This window comes from Kwoniella mangroviensis, assembly GCF_000507465.2.
Source record: "Kwoniella mangroviensis CBS 8507 chromosome 1 map unlocalized Ctg02, whole genome shotgun sequence".
Classification (NCBI taxonomy): domain Eukaryota; kingdom Fungi; phylum Basidiomycota; class Tremellomycetes; order Tremellales; family Cryptococcaceae; genus Kwoniella; species Kwoniella mangrovensis.
This window is the reverse complement of record NW_027062534.1, coordinates 1,805,280-1,824,108: the sequence shown is the minus strand read 5'-3', so window position 1 is coordinate 1,824,108 and position 18,829 is coordinate 1,805,280. Positions and strand designations below refer to the sequence as shown.

General features: G+C 45.3%; 7 protein-coding genes across 7 annotated transcripts; 3 read left to right on the top strand and 4 right to left on the bottom strand.

Moving 5' to 3' along the window:
* Positions 1–492: 492 nt before the first annotated feature.
* On the bottom strand, positions 493–2,957 carry I203_105786 (uncharacterized protein; the record flags this gene model as incomplete). The annotated part of the gene is made up of 8 exons (XM_019144938.1): positions 493–885; positions 949–1,024; positions 1,081–1,151; positions 1,210–1,673; positions 1,735–1,787; positions 1,856–2,349; positions 2,586–2,772; positions 2,854–2,957. 8 exons carry the CDS (start codon positions 2,955–2,957, stop codon positions 493–495), a joined length of 1,842 nt encoding a protein of 613 aa, XP_019006273.1.
* A 1,012-nt stretch (positions 2,958–3,969) lies between these two features.
* I203_105785 (uncharacterized protein) lies at positions 3,970–7,650 on the top strand (the record flags this gene model as incomplete). The annotated part of the gene is made up of 10 exons (XM_065517835.1): positions 3,970–4,213; positions 4,270–4,373; positions 4,469–4,715; positions 4,787–4,936; positions 4,996–5,275; positions 5,361–5,481; positions 5,540–5,774; positions 5,845–6,243; positions 6,303–6,411; positions 6,486–7,650. The coding sequence occupies 10 exons, from the start codon at positions 3,970–3,972 to the stop codon at positions 7,648–7,650; spliced, it is 3,054 nt and encodes a 1,017-aa protein (XP_065373139.1).
* Positions 7,651–7,947: 297 nt separating this feature from the next.
* I203_105784 (uncharacterized protein) lies at positions 7,948–9,823 on the bottom strand (the record flags this gene model as incomplete). Its single annotated transcript, XM_019144936.1, has 4 exons — positions 7,948–9,273; positions 9,367–9,477; positions 9,548–9,671; positions 9,729–9,823. 4 exons carry the CDS (start codon positions 9,821–9,823, stop codon positions 7,948–7,950), a joined length of 1,656 nt encoding a protein of 551 aa, XP_019006271.1.
* Positions 9,824–10,314: 491 nt separating this feature from the next.
* I203_105783 (uncharacterized protein) lies at positions 10,315–11,839 on the top strand (the record flags this gene model as incomplete). The annotated part of the gene is made up of 5 exons (XM_019144935.1): positions 10,315–10,343; positions 10,409–10,503; positions 10,556–10,637; positions 10,693–10,780; positions 11,066–11,839. 5 exons carry the CDS (start codon positions 10,315–10,317, stop codon positions 11,837–11,839), a joined length of 1,068 nt encoding a protein of 355 aa, XP_019006270.1.
* Positions 11,840–12,041: 202 nt separating this feature from the next.
* On the bottom strand, positions 12,042–12,805 carry I203_105782 (uncharacterized protein; the record flags this gene model as incomplete). Its single annotated transcript, XM_019144934.1, has 3 exons — positions 12,042–12,433; positions 12,558–12,660; positions 12,740–12,805. The coding sequence occupies 3 exons, from the start codon at positions 12,803–12,805 to the stop codon at positions 12,042–12,044; spliced, it is 561 nt and encodes a 186-aa protein (XP_019006269.1).
* Positions 12,806–13,398: 593 nt separating this feature from the next.
* I203_105781 (uncharacterized protein) lies at positions 13,399–13,927 on the top strand (the record flags this gene model as incomplete). The annotated part of the gene is made up of 3 exons (XM_019144933.1): positions 13,399–13,466; positions 13,559–13,667; positions 13,793–13,927. 3 exons carry the CDS (start codon positions 13,399–13,401, stop codon positions 13,925–13,927), a joined length of 312 nt encoding a protein of 103 aa, XP_019006268.1.
* A 327-nt stretch (positions 13,928–14,254) lies between these two features.
* I203_105780 (uncharacterized protein) lies at positions 14,255–18,413 on the bottom strand (the record flags this gene model as incomplete). The annotated part of the gene is made up of 8 exons (XM_019144932.1): positions 14,255–15,988; positions 16,041–16,337; positions 16,399–16,686; positions 16,736–17,389; positions 17,448–17,981; positions 18,040–18,108; positions 18,173–18,188; positions 18,271–18,413. The coding sequence occupies 8 exons, from the start codon at positions 18,411–18,413 to the stop codon at positions 14,255–14,257; spliced, it is 3,735 nt and encodes a 1,244-aa protein (XP_019006267.1).
* Positions 18,414–18,829: the final 416 nt, after the last annotated feature.

Below are 18,829 nucleotides of genomic sequence, written 5' to 3'. Positions count from 1 at the left end.
GATACTGGAGCCCATTGATACTGGGAGGATATCAATTCCACGTCATTCTCATGGCACCCTGACTTGGACCGTTGTACGCAGAAGTCAACGTCCATAGTGGTGCATACATACATATCCAAACGATATCAAGAAAACATACCATATAACCTACAATATACATAGAATATCCATGTTATGCCATGCCATATCAAACGATCACGATACACTGGAGTGGTTCAGCATTTATCCAATTGATCATACCAAAAGGGTGAGAGTGCCAATTAGAAGAGATACGATTACTATTGTGGTTAGAACATCAGTCGTAGTCAGTACACACGTCATATCGCTTCTGAAGGAGGACTTGAGGAAAGATGCATTGTCATGGATTCAAATGAAAAAGAAAGAGATTGTCCTGGTGTGTCCGCTTGTACATAAAGAAATGAATGGGTTATGTGAGCTTGAATGGAGTCTATATTATAGTACAATTACTGTATAATGCCGGATGATCCTTGATCAAGTAACAGACCGACGCTTACCAGCTGTACCTGCCATTCTCTTTCTTGATCTCTTACATGCTCCACTGGACGCATTCCCATTACCGCTGTCAACTGGGCTGGCAGAAGCAGAAGAGGAAGCAGAAGCCGATGCGGAAGAAGTAGACGCGGCAGTATCAGGAGATGAGATTGTTGCTGAGCCAGAAGCAGTACCTGAAGTGTTAGTCACTTGAGGTTGAGTGTCGGAACTGGTACTTGAGGGAGGTTCGACGATGTCTGTAACTTCTCCGCCATCAACGGAAGTAGAGGAAGAGGTAGGTTCAGCAGCGAGATTGTTACCTGGTGCAGGTGAGGTTGTCGCAGTGGCTCCGCAGAATCCTCCTTCGGCGGCGATTCGAGATGATACCCAGACCTAAATGCATCAACTCATATGTCAGTCGACCTATGCTACAAAAACTTGTTAGGTGCGACTTACGAAAGGTTGACCAGTTGACCAGGTAACGGATAAAGCACCATTCCCATCTGTCTTGGCTTTGTCACATGAGAGCAAACTGGATTGAACCATTAGCGAATGGGAAACTTCAAACAGCCCAACTGATATACTCACTCGACCACATCAGCATTGTTACCAAACTTGGTACCACCAATCGACCAAGTACCCGAACCTCCTGATCCTCGCTGAGTGAAAAGATTAGTCAGTCATCTAGACCTGGTTAAGAATGGGTAGCTCACTCACGTTGGTCAAGACAATCAGAGCATCCTCCCTTTGCAGCGCAATATCATTATCCTGAATCTTAAGTACTGTACCAACGGAATTTAGGAATTCGCCTTTTGTACTGAGGAATTTCCTGATCTTGTTCAACGTAGTGATATTCTTGTATGTGTCACCGTTTGTAGCGTAATTGTTGTAGTTCCAAAGTGCTTCTCGGTTATTTGGATCATATGGACCATCGGCAATATCTTGTTCCAACCCATAGTATACAGTGGGTATACCACCGTACATGAATGATCCGACTATAGCGTTGTAAACCAATGATCTGTCACCGGTTCGTGAGTTGAATCGAGGTAAATCTTGATTATCGAGGAAGGAGCCGATAACGGTAGGATCAGAGTATGAAGTGGCAGCTGCGTTGATGTAGTGTTGAAGAGTTCCCATGGTTTTACCACCACCGAAGACTGCCGCGGCACCATATAGCATACCTAGGAATTATATTCGGTGTCAATCGGAAGCCCTCCAGCACAGAATTAGCAAGACACTTACCGAAACCGAATACGGAGTCGATACCATCGGTTCCTTGGTAAGTGGCGGCGTATCTGATGATAGTCCGTCATTAGTAACGGTTAAAGCTATAATTATAGCTATGGTGATTGCCATTACTCACTCAGTACTATCACCAGCTACTTCACCAATACAAAAAATACCCGCCGAAGTACAGAAATCATGTTGGAACTCTTTGCTCAAATGTTTCGAGGCGTCGATTCTGAATCCATCTATACCATATTCTTTCACATATCCTCCAACCCATGATTTCAACTTGTCAGCTACAGCTGGAGTCTCGGTTGCTAAATCCAATAGAGCAACATCATTATCGTCTCCTCCAGTGACAAGCCAACACTTCTGCTCTGAATCGTGATCTCCCCATTTGATACTACATCTTTCGTGGTAATTTGCTGGATCTTTGAAAAGCATCTTGCCGTCGTTGACCGTAGAGAGGGTCTGAGCGTCAATATGGTAGTTTGTAGCTGCCAAAGCGTTGATGGCGATATCGACCATCAGGTACATTCCCTTAGAATGAAGAGCGGAAGATAATGCCTTGAGATCATCGGCGGTACCGAAATGAGGATTGAGCTGGGTGGGATCAACGGTCCAGTATCCCTGTGGAAAAGAGGAAAGAAAACAAACAGATCAGCCATTGTTCGGCAAGGTGAAAATGAGAGAAAGCCGGACTGCATGATGGTGATGAGTGATACGTGATGTGTGATGTACGATTAATGACGATCAAAGTGTCTCAACAATGAGGACCACAACCAATCGTTTTTATACGTTATGTTTTGCTCTAGACGTTGACATTATAATAGGTCGTTTCATTGATGGTGATGCAGTACACTCACATGGTAATTTTCCCCATACTTTGTATAACCCTCGATACCCAAAGCAGTAGGTGAGATCCACACAGCGTCAAATCCCATTCCCTGGATATAATCGAGTTTATCAATCGTAGAACGCCATGTACCACCACAGTATGATCTTGATCCTAGATCACATTGTCCACCACCAGCGAAACGATCGGTGATCAATCTGGAAAGGGACAAAACCAACCAAAGTCAGCACAAATCATGCAGCAGCTTGGAAGGTAGTTCGAATGAGAGGTGGACTTACTGATAGATTGATCTGGATCTCCAATCATCTTTGTTGGCAGCTTGTACGGTGATAGTACTTGCAAGTAAAGGTAAGAGAGTGAGCAACTTGGTCAGAGGTGCCATCGTTTAATAGTTAAGAATATAGAATCAAGTATTTGTGTATGTAACGATTGTGGGATGTGGATTGAGAGAGTGAAAATGAGTCAGTATGTATTTAAAGGGGTTATGGACGATGAATGAAAGTGAGTCCAAGTGCTATGAGAGTGATAATGAGATTAAAAGGGGATGCAGATCGGTCCAGGAGGGAGAAGATGAAATGGAAGAGGGGAATGACATGTCTGATCGTTAATCAATGCTGTGCTACTCTTTATGTATGTATGATCTTGTATACATCACCGAATTAGCACTGTAGGCTGTCTTGTTTAGTTGATCCAACGGTTGATCGTTTCGTTTAGGATGTTCACTGTGAAAGGAGGGTGTTGTTGTATTTTAGTATGACACACGGACGAATTAGTCTTCCATCTTCCTTTGTTCTCCCCAACCCAAGCCAATGGCTGAAATACCAAGGATCACCAAGAAGGCGTTGCGTGAGAGACACCATACCATACCATACGACCACACATGAAACGCAGGAGGGGAATGTCGTCCTTCGTTGTTTCCATTTGATCGTCGTTGGGCAAGTTTTTCGCTCATTGCATGTTGCTTATTGTACCCTGAAACAGTGTGTAGAGTGATCACTTTTGTGTGGGTTTTCAAAGACCGCCAGTGAATCCTTTCGAGGTCAGTTCGCCTGAAGGCAGTACCATCTACTCACCTGAGGCTGTAGTGGCTGTACTGTGGATGACATCCCAACGCATGCCATAACGATGCATCAAGGATCACGACTCATGTGACTGTCGCGCACTGCTCAAGTTGAGGTTGAATTGGTGCTATCTCATATATTCAGATTCCGTCGGAAGTAAAGCAGAACAACAACAAAAACAAAATTCATGCTGAGCTCTGAGCTTCATTCTCGATGTGATCGTCATTCATCATAGCAGCAGTACTTTTGCACTTGTTTAAACCTCGTATCCAGTACTATAGCTCGTATGCTTGGCCTCTTCTCAAACACTCGCTCGAGTACAGGTCACCCGATATGACCTTCCCATCTTCCGTCGAGCATCTTCCCTTGCCTCGATCCAAACAACGTAGTCGTTTATCAAGGAGGAATGACGACTATGATGAAGAAGAAGACCGCAGGTCGACACCAAGAGAGACTGAAGTAAGAACAGAAGTAGGAGTCGGTGGCACAATTTTGGATTTTGGAAGACACGGAGGCGTGGGGCTGGAAAGGAGTAAGAAAGGTTGGGAGTGGGTCTGGGCAAGTGAAGAGAGGAAAGGTCAGTCTACTGTTTCATCCCGAATATGCTCATCTCTTAGCTGATGGCCACTTCAGACTTGAGATACGTGAATGGAGAGAAAGCGATTTGTTTGCTCCCTCCTACGAGAACGGTGGAAGGGGCGGTGAATTTGTCGGGGAAAGATATGATTGATTCGTCTGTAAGTCATTCGTCGGTATACCTGAAATGCTATGATCTGTCTTCGTCTACATCTACAGATGCATTTCAGTAAATTCACGGCTAACAGAGGTTTAGACAAAATACATCGAATCTCTCTGTTCACCATACGAGCGCTACGGTTTACGAGAAGCTCTCGCATCCATCTTAGACGAGGATACAACCAATCAAGCCGGACCGTCAAACACATCAAAACAGCGTGGATTCGGTATACCAGAGAGGGACGTATATGAGGGACCCAGAATAGCATTGATCGATAATCCCAGAGCTAGAATAGCGAAAACTTTATTGGCTTTCCCGGTTGATGAAGTGGGACATTGTCTAAGTAAGCTATCGTTTGCCCATAGATCATATGGCATACCTGGAAGCTGACAGCCCATTGAAATTGATTCTTAGACATCAGTCCGTTCTTACCTGCGAACAGTACCAAAGTCGACCAGAGGAGTAGACTCCATTTTCTACCTACCCATAAAACCGTTGAGAGGTTTCCTACCCCTATCTTACAAATCGTTTCTTCGCCTGTGGTTTCAAGCTCAAGGATTGATCGTAAGTTACTCAATGGATCCCCTTTCAAACGAATGACTGATGTCTTATCACGATCAAAGGCGAAGCCACAGCCCTACTCGTCCGACTGCAGTCCACCACACACCTCTTGAACCTCATACCCGATCACACGTACGTGCCACCGAGCTCGGAAGCACCCGTGATATGTCAGCGGACAGCATCATTAAGCTACGAAGATACCGAAGGGAGAAGGCATGTTGACACAGCGTTAGATCCCATGATATGGTCGAGGATATTGGTCGTAGATGATTCTGGCGGAGTATGGTTATGGTGGGAAGAGAAAGATAATAAGAATGGCAGGATTGAGAAGGCTTGGAATCTGTACGTTCAAGCACATCAACGGCAGCTATATCGCGGAGTCATCTATTGTGCAGAGGGACCATGCTGATTTTCATCTATGTTATAGACGCAAGATAAGGGATAAAGTCATGGATGAAAAGAATCAGTTCTTCAGGATTGCGTTTGGTACCAAGTCCGATACTGCCTTGGTTATATCGGCAAGGGATTGTGTAGTAATTGATCTGAATGTGAGATACTCTCTTAAGCCCTTACAATAGATGTAGTTTGCCAACAACAGATAACTAGGATCCCGACCACCCCTCTACGACCCTCCTCACATTGCAAGGCAAAGATCGTCAGTTTACATCCCTCGACAAAGCAGCTTCAGAGCGTGAGTCTCAGCATACTGTGATTGCAACGAATCACGAGATCATGTGGGTCGACGAGAGTAAACCTGGTACACCGATCATATCCTGGAAACATGATTTTGGACATTCGACAGATTTGGAAGTAGGCGTGATACCTGGATTGAGTAACAGAGGTGAGTGAGCTATTCGTACACGCCCTCGGCCGCTCACCAAGCTCATGTCTAGAACTATCCAACACTTTAGACCTATGTACCATACTGTACTCTACCGCACAGCGGTTCCTCTTAGCATTTCCAAACGCAAAGTCCACACATCCTCGATCGCTTTCCCATCCTTACCCTTTGAACATCCCTATCGACGGCCTGGGGTCTATACAACCTTTTACTCCTGCTTCCTTCCGTCATTCCAGATGTTTGATCGGTATCACCCCGGATGGAGCGATCTATTCGGTTCCACTCTTGTCTGCGAATGGTAGATCAAGGCCTGCCAGAAGTGATTTGAAGAAACCGGTAACGGAGATCAAGTCTATCTGGGACGAACATGTACACTCTCTGAAAGATAAGGTCGATGGATATCAGAAAAGGGAAGATGCGGAGAGGATCAAAAGTGGTAAAGAATTGGATCTCCGTTGGGCTTGGCTTGGTGAGTGATGTACACCATACAATGAAAATGGAATTGACTAAGTGAAACTTCTGGTGCAGAGATCAATCAATCGTCGGGAATGGTAGATCATAAAGTATATTTCCATCCCGTTGAGTTCGAACAGTATTTGAGAGAATTAGATGCACCTTTGGAACATTTTATGACAGCGTGAGTATGGTGAAAATTTTCCAGCAACCTCTCCCGACCTTGCATTATTAATCACAACGTATATCTATATATAGTGGCGATCTAGCTCGAGATTCTATTTACCCCGAACCGATGGAACTCCAATCCCATCTACTTAACCCTCTGCCGATACATCCTCAAGGATCAAAGATCACTATCGACTCGTTAACTCAAATGAACTTGTCCAAAAATCTTCCGGTGATTTCGAGATTCAGTAGCGATTTGCCTATACTCGATAACTGCCGACCCCAATTCAGAACGATAGCCAATGAAGATATTTCAACGGACTCGTACATATCTCCCTCGAATACGTATGAGATACTACGAGAATCATTTCCTTTGTCCAAGAAGAATGATATTGCTCAGTTGGCTTTGGACCTATCTCTGTCGACTACCATCTTATCCTCTGAACCAATTGTGATGCCTTCAGATAACGCTCATCACAACACGCAAATGACGGAACCCGATGATCTGTTTACTAGAGCAGCGGGGTTGAGTTTAAGTGAGAAGGAACCGCCTAAAATCACTTATCATCATCTGATACCTCAACTGAATTATATTGATGATGATGAAATTGGTATGGTGATAGGTAAGGAGAAAGGAAACGAAGATGAATTGCAGGATTTGACTGCCAGGGGATTCTTGAATGATTGGAAATTGTCCTCGAACCCTTTGGAATATACTTGGAAATCATGGAGAAGGGATGATGAAATTGATCATCATACGATCAGTCATAGAGAGCCCATTGGATCACATACACAAGCGCAGACACAGGCACAGACACAGACACAGGTGAAAATGTCTTTATCGCAAACACAAAACGAAAGGATGATCAAACCGTTACCTTCACAATCCCAGTCCCAATTTAGGTATTCTCAACCTACTCTTTCAACTTTCGCACGACCGCAACAACACTCACAATTTTCATATCGTACTCCACCTTCTTTATCTACCATCGAACCCCAATCTCTTTCCCAACCAAATAGATCTAGGGGGTTGGCACCCACCTTCAGTTTACCTAACCTAAGGCATTATCCACCGGATTTAGGTTTATCAAGATCATCACCTCCTCTACAACCTCACGGACCAGGATCCAGTCAATCGCTGACGGAAGAGGTGCAATGGGCTGCTACTCAGGTTGAGAGAGGACCGTTCGGTGGGAGGGGGGATAAAGAGAAGAAGAAGAAGAAGAAAGAGAAAAAGAGAATTGGAGGGTTTTGAATTGTCGAATTGTCAATGTTCGCATTTGAAATTCAGATATGCAATAATGTGCTTTCACTCGTGAAGCATTGAAATCCCTGTTACTTTCAGAGATGGGTGATTGATTCGTTATAGACTGTAGGCTTCCTGAACATAAATATATTCCCAAAATCGCAGAAGGCCTTTCCGCGTGGTTCGAAAAGTGTGAAGCCACGATACGATATCTATGCATTAATCGTAAGACCGCCTATGAAGGTACACTACAATACAACAACAGTAGACTGGTGTAGATGGGTTTGAACGGATTGATTCTATATGTTATTCCTTCTTGACCCTCTTCCTACCTACTTTCACCTCACCCTGTGCACTTCTCCTTTTCTCACCCACCTTTCTCCCCTCTTCGGCAACTTCGGAAACAAGCTGCCCTTGCTCTTGCGCTTCCACTTTCGCCTTCGCGGTAGTTCTAGCTTTAGCGCGTGAAGCAGCTGTGGAAAGAGGTTTATCGTGCGCTACGCCTCCTTCGCTAGGCTTGAGGATCCTCGTCTTACGTGGTGTTTTAGGTTTCGTTGTAGAAGTGAATGAAGCAGCCGATCGTTTAGGTATAGGTGGAATTTTCATTTGGCCTGAGGTAATTTTCGATTGGGCAAGTCTGCTTGAAGTAGTAGTGGTATTGACAGTCGCAGTGGAGATCGATTTTGAACGAGGTATTCGAGGTACTGATGGTTTAGCCAAATTGACAGTGGCTGTATCAGGCTGAGTAGCTTTTGCTGAGCTAAACGAGGAAGCTTTCCCCCTCCCTTTCCCTTTCTCATCACTAGGTTTGGTAGTGACTGCAACTACCATCTCCATTTCATCAATGTCGATTTCGTCCTCATCAGGGATGATCAATGTAGGTATAGCTTTACCTTTTTCTTTCTTACTGCTCGACACCATATTATCAGGATTGACTACTCCCTCTGAACCATTTAGCACGTTTTTCGCTCGAGATCCACCAGGTTTCTTCCTTTCTCGCTCGATTTCTCCTATGGTATCAACGTCGGTCAAATTCATCTCCTTCTCATTTCGCACTCTAGACCTTCTAGGTGATCTCCTGATTTCCCTCACCTCGTCAACCTCGAGAAGATTGTTCTGTGTCTTTGCTCTGATGGCTTTGAGAGGAGTTCTTGGTCCGTCACTTGCTATATCCACGTACTCAGGTGAAGAAGGTGTTGGAGGAGGTAAAATTTTAGGTGTGGCGGGAGGGTCGAGGAAGGATATCGATCTTCTAGGTGTAATCGGTCGAGGAGAGGGATGACGAAGTAAAATGGATCCTGGAATCTGAGGTGGAGGGGAGAGGAAGGAAGCTCGAATGTGATCTTCGTCTACTGTCGGTGTGTCTCTATCCTGATGTGTTTCCTCCACAGATTCAGATGAGTCATGAATGAGCGAATGGGATCTGATGAGGTTGGTAATGATATTGAATGAAGATTTCAAGGATGTTTTGAAGAGTTTAAGCGTCGAAATGATGAGTGAGAACGGGATCTGAAGAATATAGTGAAACAGAAGGATACCAATTGACTGGATGAGAAGTACTGAGAGGTCCACAGGCGTTTCGTATGGTCGAACAGCGGGAGTGAGGATGTGATAGAAGATATGAGAAGATACCTAGATATGTGAATCAGCTGATGTCCATACACGTACGTGTTCGATGTGGCCTGAGTAGCTGTACTGATGATTGTGAGGAGAGAAATTGCTCACTGATAGCCTCATGAATAAGAATGCAACGCATATAACAGCTTTGACGGGCGCATAGAACGGTATCCAACCTAACAAGGTCGATATAGCAGGTCCTAAAGTCTGAGCGACAACCTGTTTGCGACGTGATCATCAGCTATAACTCCCTCCTGATCGGCAAATGCACAGCAGATAGCTGACTTACGTATATAGTCCAGCAGATCAGACTCTCCCTCATTGCTTTCTTCCTCGTATTGATACCTATCCTCCGTCCATTAGGCCGTGTGTGCCGCAGCGCTCGCAAGGTATCTAGAACATTCAGAGCGAGCCTAGAAGTCGAGACGTCAGCTGAGTAGGTTAAATATGACCAGTTTGGGGAAGCTCACCATATCGTCTGAATGGTTGATCCCTTCGATGATAGGTAGTACCAGATTATCCCTACGGCCATGAGAGGGAGGAGGGATGAAGTGGAGGTTGACATGATGACTTCTGAGGTGAGTAATTGCCCCCTTATATTGGTCGCTGCGTTACCATCGAAATTGTGATTCCAAATAGTGACGGGATCGGATGATTCGCAGAATGTAGTACCAGGATGAGGTATGATCAGGCAAGGATGGAATATAGAGACACGGAATAAATGGGAAGATGTCAAAAGATGAATGTTTTGGCTTCTGCTACCAGAAAACACACGCGCATCAACAACAACACACCTGCTTCCACGTGGCACGTTATTATCTGGTCAGGTATTTCTGGTAATTTCTCCCATCTCACTGCTTGTTGCTGTCACCAAATACCCAACCCAACCAAACCCAGACGATGCATCTCACTTTGTATTCCCCTTCTCTTCTTCCCTCTTTCTCTCCTTCTTCCAGCATCTTACTATACACACTCTTTCGTTCTACTTCGCTTCATTTCGTTTCATCTTCTCACATATCCTCTTTTGTATCATTATACCCCATTCATGCTCATACAATGGCTGTAGACTATAGTCAGTTCAAGGGGTAAGCTGACACTTATGGACCACAGCATAGACGTACAGCTGACTGGTGATTTCTTTTCGTTCTAGAAAACCCTTCCAAGTCATCTCCAAATTGGGAGTTCGATATACAGGTATATTCGATCATATCAATCAGGATGATCAGACCATCTGCCTAGCACAAGGTAAGCTAAACACATCAGACCAGCGGTTGCTAAAGCTTACGTGTAATGTCAGTGTATAACCACGGCACTGAGGACAGACCCACGCCCAGGAAATTACCCGGATCCAATAAATCCCTAGGATGGGTCAGATTCCAGTGAGCTTCCAACTGCATCCTGACCGGATAGCTTAGCTGACATTCTCTTCTACAGCACCGAGTCCATCGAATCTCTAGCTTTGGTAGAGAATTATATACCACCTGGTGAAGAGGCTCCCGTCGATCCGATTCTTGCGTCTGTTGTAAGTATGAACTCATCTCTTTCTGAATACATATCGTCAAAGCACATTCTTATCCCTATAAACCCCTCATTCATACAATTCTATCGCCCCATCCCCCGCCCCTTCTCATGATGAAGCATTTTTCGGATGTAAAGTGTCCTACGGGACCGATGTCCGAGAGCGCAAAAAAGTGTGGACACCTCCGTTGCCTTCCTTCTGATCTCTACTTTTTTCGAAATTCTCTCATACGATAATAACAAAGAAACGGGATCGACGCTGATACGATGATTGTATCAATCATGGTAGAGCCAAAATGCCCCATCAGCTGCTCAAGCGTCATCCCAACCTTCCCAACCACCTTCCGGTCCCGCAGCAGCATCTTCCTCTCAACCTCGTAAACAATCGTTCGACTTGCCTCCCAAACCTACCGGTGCAGCCATATCCGCCGCAACCGCTTTAGACAGAGTTCAAAGGTCTCTTTCAGACTTACACGTCAACGAAGATTCCGGTAGACCACGAAGAGGACCCAGAGCTCAACCTATCGAGGTCCCTGACACGGAATTCGACTTCGCAGCGAACAACGAGAAGTTCGAGAAAGAGAAAGGTAAAGAAGCTGAAACCAACGGGCATGTTGAATCTTCTTCGAACGAGATTGGTGAACCTGAATCTCAACCTCATCCTTCCGCTTTAGCATCTTCCCCTCAGAAAGAGGATCAATCCAAAGCTCAGCCCCAACCTGTCAAATACAACAAATCGAGCTTCTTCGATAATTTATCTACCGAGACTGCGAGAGTATCAAGGGCGGATGAGCGACATAGGAACTTTGACACATTTGGTGAGGCTGGTGGACCAAATTATAACCAAGGTGGTCCTGGTGGGTTCAGAGGTAGAGGTGGATTTAATCGAGGTGGTCAACAGGGTTATAGCAACCGAGGTGGACGAGGTGGATATAACAGAGGTGGTAGAGGTGGGTATGGTGGTGGTCAAGGTCAGCAAGGACAGGGTCAGGGACAGGGATATCAGCAAGGTGGACAGAGACAGTACTATAACAATAGACAAAATCAGAATGAACTAGCGTAAGACGTAAGAAGTGAAAATAAGTATAAAATGATGTTGTATATAGAGTAGAAAATTTATTCAATATAAAGATGTATCATCATTACCATCAGTCCAATCGTAGCCCCAAGGGCTGTTTGCTGATTGTCATCGAACCAAAATAGAAACCTTCTCAGTACATCTACCATGTTATCTATCTTCTATAATCTAATTAATGGGAAATCTTTTACCCAAATACCCTCGCGCAAACACCATCCACGATAACCTGTATTCCTTTACCAATCCAAGGATGCATCCCATAAACCCATTTCCACCCTAAAGCAAGTAGTGTCCCATACAATGCACCACCCAGTACTTGTTGCCAGTTATGATAACCCAATTGTTTTCTGGACCATAATCCCAACACCCAATATCCACTTACTCCTATACCTGCTAGCCAACTAAGGGGGAAGGAGAGGTATTGGACATATGGGATGAGGTAGATGAAGTAGAATGTTAGAGCTGTCGAGTGCGTTGAGGGCATCCCATAGGTACGTTTGGGACGGATCTTGGATGGGGATGAAGATGGGTCGGGAGGAGGGGGACGAGGATTTCGAATTAGGTTTTTAAGTAGTTTGGCTATGTTATATTCAGAGTAGGTTAATGAACGACAGTTAGTTAGATGTGTGTTTTGTGTGAGATGATTTTATGCGGCTCGTAGTAGAAGATACGATATGAAAGGGAAATGTCATTGTATACTCACCTGATAAAGAAGAGTTCAAAGCTCCGACGGCGAACCACACCACATGAGCATCTCTAGTATATAAAATCGCCAAAGCAGTAGATAGCGTGACTGTTATATGTGTCTACGATCGCACAAACAGAGTTATCAGCCTGAATCACGCATATGGATGGGTAAAACAGATGAACCGTAGATCTACTGACCTCATCTAAGATGTATAGTAGAGTAGATGGATAATCACTCGGTTTGTGGGGTTTCAAGAAACCCATTTCGTACTCGTACTTTCCTGTTCACTTGAGCAGTCAGTCGTCAGAATGATCTTGGTCTTGGTCTTCAGATCGTGGTCGAAGTGTCTGCGTCTATCGACAGTGTGAAAGTAGTAGGTATACTGTATGGTTTGGTGTTTGCGGTTTTGGGTGATAGAGTAAAATAAGAATGTATAGTGGAAGAAGGTATTTCCAAACCATCATCATCATCCTCATCATCGTTCTCGGTTGTTGGTTGTTTCAGGCACGGGTCATAACGGAACATCTCGAATTCGAAACATTTCTGATTTCTGACTTTTGATTTTTCGATTTCTTGTATACAATTGCCACCTAATCGTATAGATCCCAAGTATTTGATCAGACGAACAAACCAAGAGAATAGACCCACCGCAGATCGCATAGTAATATCATCTGCGAGCATTCATCACTTACAATTATCGCCCGACGAAACACCTCCCTTCGACTTGCAGGAAGAAACGATCCACCAACAGTAGCAACAATTGAGTGCACCATCGTATCGTGAAAGCGATCACAACCAGTGCAAGCCGAAGATACTCATATAAGACAGAAGTGGCTATAGGAAAGGAAAGAGCACCATGTCACCACCCGCTGCATGTCAAGAAGCTAGAGAAGAGCTTGTAGCCTGTTTACTAAGGACGGATTGGTAAGTCTCGAAATTCAATTCCTTCGTGGAGACCCAACTCGCTTTTAATGCTATATATCCTTGTATAGCTGACCATTCCCAACCTCATTTAGCGTGTTGAAATCCGGTAAAACACCAACAGAATGTTTGCATCACCCTTCAGAACTTCCTTTACAGTGTCAACATCTCATAGCTAGATTCGCAGATTGTAAAAAGGGTATGGTGAGTGGAAAATAAAATTCATATCTGCTTCCTCTTCCACTAGATCATATCATTGCAATCTTTTGAAGCTCAGGGCTGGATTGTTCTCCACCCACGAGACTGACCATTACTTGTATCTCATACAGCTAGATATGAGAAGACGTTTCCGAGGTAATCACTTATCTGAATCTGCCAAAGCTGCTGCAAGAGGTGAAATATTGAATCAGGGGACTGTCGATATCATACCAGATAGGAACCCAGATCAGGATACAAGGCGATGATAATAATAGGAATGTATGTATACCTTTGGATCTCAAATTGCTCTTGTACAGTATATACCCATATTGGTGCTCGCTTGATTCGCCAGGGCCAACTGATTAAATCAGATAACCGCTATTCACATCAAAGAATTACCAGAGTTGAGAAAAGCTTTGAACAAGACACCATATACATGTAAACGTGAATCATCCCATACCTATTCTATTTTACATATATCCAACTTCATGTTCATCATCATCATCATTATAACTGAATGTTCAACACCCTACGAAACCAAAAGCCAAATCCAAATCCAGAGTGAGAGCAAAATAATGATCCCAAGTCACGACTCATTTCCTACTTCTCGTGGTCCTAGTAGTCCCCACGACCGGAGGAGAGACTCCACCTTGACCAACAATTCTTTTCTTACTTCCAGCCCCAGCCGAAGATTTCTCTTCTTGACCATCATCATTCTCTTTATTACCTACTATCGAAGAACTAGTATTCGTGGTAGTAGTAGCCTTTCGTCTCGAAGGCGCAGATCTCTTCTCTTCTACTTTACTCGCTGAAGCTTTCTTAGCAGCAGCAGCAGAAGTAGGTAACTTACTCCTTGTCGAAGCAGGAGTCGATTTCTTCTCTCCTTCAATTGGTTGTTCAGGTAATTGAGTCAAAGGTTTCTTACCTCTCGAAGATCTTGAAGTTGCAGTAGCGGACGCCTCCTCTGCCTCCGCTGTAGCTTGTCTGGTAGTTCTAGCTGAGGTCGATTTACGCCTCGTGGATTTACTGGTCTCTTCCGCCTGGGCTTGTGCTTGATCTTCAGGTTCAGCAGTTGATCTCGCTCGGAGTGATCTCGATCTGCTAGCCGCTGTAGTCCTGGAAGGAGCAGAAGACGGCTCCGAGTCCATGGACGTGGTTCTCTTCGTTCTGGTCGATCGAGATTTGGGTTCTTCAGTTACTTTGCTGTCAACAGCAGGCTCCGCTTTTCGGCTTCTGGATGATTTAGATTCGGTTTCAGCCGTCGAGTGCGCACTAAATGCCGCCTTTCGAGCAGGTACTCTGGTGGTGGGTTTGGCTGTGGTAGTCGTTGAAGGAGCAGGAGCTCGACGAGATCGAGAGGCTGCAGAAGTTGACGTAGAGGTAGCTGGTCGAGGAAGTTTTGAAGAAGCTGAACTTGTACAAGCCCCGACTTGCTTTGTCGTGACATTATTCACATGCCCTTCCACATCGACCGCAATGACTGATTCTTCAGCAGCCTCTACTTCCTCCTTTTCCTCCTTTTCCTCCTTTTCCTCCTCTTCCTGTTCATCAAACATCTCTCCAATGCCTTCGAATCCAGGTGTCTGAGCGATCTTAGGTTGTTTGAACATATCTTTCATACCGGTGAAATTGGGTGTGGCAGGTACTGAAGGTTGTCTCAGCAGCTCCTTGACACCCACCAAAGAGGGCGAGGCAGCTTCTTTAGGTGTAGCCGGGAAGAGGTTCTTGAGACCTCTCATATCGGGAGTTTTGGCTGGCAAGGAAGGTTTACCGAGCATTTCTCGGATTCCCGTGTAAGAGGGGGTGGAAGGTGAAGAGGGAGTTTCGTAATCTGGCGAAGACGGTGCTTGAAGCTGAGCGCGAGCTTGGGCCATAGTCGAGCTTTCCTGATGAGACGCTGTCGCTACGAGTTCACTTGGAGATTCTTCAATGCGATCTTCTGTTTTGAATTTAGGGAATATGGGGGTTGTTGGTCCTTTACCATCAATCCTTCGTGGGTTCACACTCCATGATCCAGCCTCTCTGAACTTTGGTCTGCTCGGTGTAGAAGGAAGAACAAAGCCTACAGTAGCTCTTCGATCGGCCCTTTGCACAGATTGTCGGCGCATTTTATCGAGTCGGTGTTTGATATCGTCCATGGGCGTACCGGGCACCGCTCGTGATTCATCCGAACGTTCGAGAATAGGTGAATCTGCTGCGAGAGCTGGGTGTGATGGCTTGGCAATCAAGTTGGAGAATCGAGTCTCCACGATTGGGTTTTTGAATCCACTAACAGGTGGGGCAGGGAGTTGTCGGGGAGTGGCAAGCGATTCCCCTCTTCTTTTAGCCTGCTTGACAGGTTAGCATCGGCCTTTGGGACTTTATACATATATTGCTTACCTCAGCTTTAGCAGCTTCTGATTTGACAGGAGTCATAAATACCTTCTTCTCCGGCACTGGCTCGTTGTCAATAGCTTTCATCTCGTCTTCAGCATCAGGTGCAGCGAAAGTGATCCTTTTAGAAGGTTTACCCATTGACCCGGGAGGCGCTCTCTCTCGCTTGAATAAGTCGGGAGTGGCTGGAAGTCTCTCGAATCGGACTGGTGGACCACCAATATTGGCCAAAGATCGTCTTGGCAGTCTGTGGATGTTTCGCTCGGGCTGAGGAGTGTAGAATTGCTTGGATAATGGTTGTCTCTGTATGACGGGATTATCAGCTGTTGGGAAGGAACATATCTTGCTATATCACCGAGCTCACCGTCTGAGGGGTACCAGGTAGTGACATAACTTCATCCTCTTCATTCTCTTCATCCTGATGCTCCCCTTGGTTGAGGTTTTGAGGTTGTACTTCTTCGACAGAATCGTCAGCGGGAATGTTGACCGCTTGTTCGTACTCCTCATATACCTCAGCCTCATGAGCCTCCTTTTCGATATCCATAACTTCGTCCTCTGGTAACTCATGCTCCAAAAATCCGTCATCATTATTGATGTATTCTTCCTCCACTTCTGGGTGATTGATGGTGAATTCAATGACACTTTGACCCGGCTACAAATCCTTCATCAGCATTGGTCTCCATTACTTCTGATCGACTTACAATATCCAAAGATTGATCAGCTTCCAAAGAATCATAACCACTGGAATCGGACTCGAACGAAACCTCAGCGGTACCGTCTTCATGTACCCAAATAAGTTCTCCATTCTGAGGTTCTCCTGCTTCATCTTCCTCTTCATCGGACATATCTTGATTTTCTGGTTGAGGAGCAGGAACCTCAGGAATGGGAGTGGTACTCTTTCTTCCTGCTCTCGTCTTGGGACTGGTACTCTTCCTTCTAGTCTCGACATTTCCAGCCTCGATCGCACCTTCCACTCCAGAAGCTCTAGATTCCTGCCATACCTTTCTAGCGGATCGGAGCAACAAGGCTTTACGAAGCGTAGCTGGACCTTTCGGCGTCGAGAGAGCTACTCTAGCCGGAACAGGAGTCGAGCTTACTTTCTGGTAAGAAGGCGTAGCTGGTGGGTTGTATGGTGTGTCGCCTGTAGTAGGGAGCGGTACAGAACGAGGTGTCTTCGGTGGAGTGGCTGGTGCAGGAGCGTCTTTTGATACTGGAGAAGTGGATTTATCATCTATCTGCTTGGGTTCAGTGTTCTCCGTCGCAGCCATCCGTTTGGTTCGAGGGACAGCACTGGTATTTCGTAAAGGCGCTTTACGGGTTTGCTGAGGTGTTATGAATGGGTTCTCGTGGATGCGCTATGATGTAAGGTGAGCTAGATTATTCATTATAAGTTGCGCATATAGCAGAGCTTACCTTGATTGAGCGGCTTGGGTTCTCGTTCTCCTTGTTCTCCTCTTCATTGACTTCAAGATAAATCTTATCGCCTTCATCACCATTGGCCACATCCAAGACTGATTCTTCCGCATTTTCCTCTTCCTCCTGCTCTTGAGGAACTTCTTCGCTGAGTTTGGATTTCGCTGCTGCTTTCCCGGGTGTACCCATACCTCCCAGTCCTAATGTACTGTGTCTTCGATTCTTGATTGGTGACAGGGGTACAAAGGTTTTACCTTCTGGAACCAGGGAGAGTCGATGTGATGCTCGTCGTCGGATGAGTTGCTGTTTGGAAGGTGATGGGTCCGCGGAAAAGGTGGAACACAGCTTGATAGCTGGAGAGAACGGTACAGGTGTCTCAAGTGAGGGGCCGTACTCGAATCGGAAGGGTTTCTTTCTAATTGTAATGACATCCTTGTCATCGAGGGGAATTTCGAAAGGAGGTTTGTATGAGGTTCCAGTCCCGCCTGAAGGGCTATGAAGCAGTCCGTTGGTACCTCGGACATGAAGTATAGCCTGAACATGGATATTGACTGTGAACATGTAGACCAACACCGGATATTGACGGACTTACCTTGCCACTGATGGCATCGAAGACAATCTCGCAATGAAGTTTGGATACATCGGAGTAGTATAGTCGTACCTATCCGACAAAGTCAGCTCAACTTACTCAGCCAACTATTTCGACAGATATCAAGTACACTCACATCGCAGTCATAATCTCTGCAGCATCGAAAGCAGTCATCATCAGTAGAGAACGAGTCAAAGGTATATTTGAACTAGGACAGAAAAGATGATAGCTCACCGTCCAAAGGTTATCCTCTCCGCGTCCAGGGGTATAGTCTGTACGTCTCCTCCTCCTTTCCTCTTCATCAATGTCAATCTTCCATAGGTGACTGGAGGTGGCCCACAGGGCATAGGTGATCCCTCCCTTTCCCACTCTGACATGTTGAACGAGGGGTGTATTGATCAGTCGGGTCTATGGTATTCTCGATTTCCTGATTTTCTGCTTCTCGTTGGTCGATTTTGGTCGTATTATACCCTGTTTGCTGATGACTTGGTAGGTGAGCTTTGATACATGTTCTTGTCGCTATGAAGAGATGGGATGTTGTGGTTTTTGATTTTGCTTTGTTTGGCTAATTCAAGTTGATTCAATGTCAACAATCATGTCCCAAAGCAAGGCGCGTGTCAGCTGTTGTTTACTTGTTGATTACACCCACTTTAACTCGAGGTGGTCATTCCTCTCTAATTCGCCCCGTCGGTGACATCCGATCATTTGGTGATTACGATTATTTGTCATGCGTCCATCCTTTGATGGGATGGTAAGGGTATCGGAGATGGTCAGCTAAAACGCTCAAACCGTT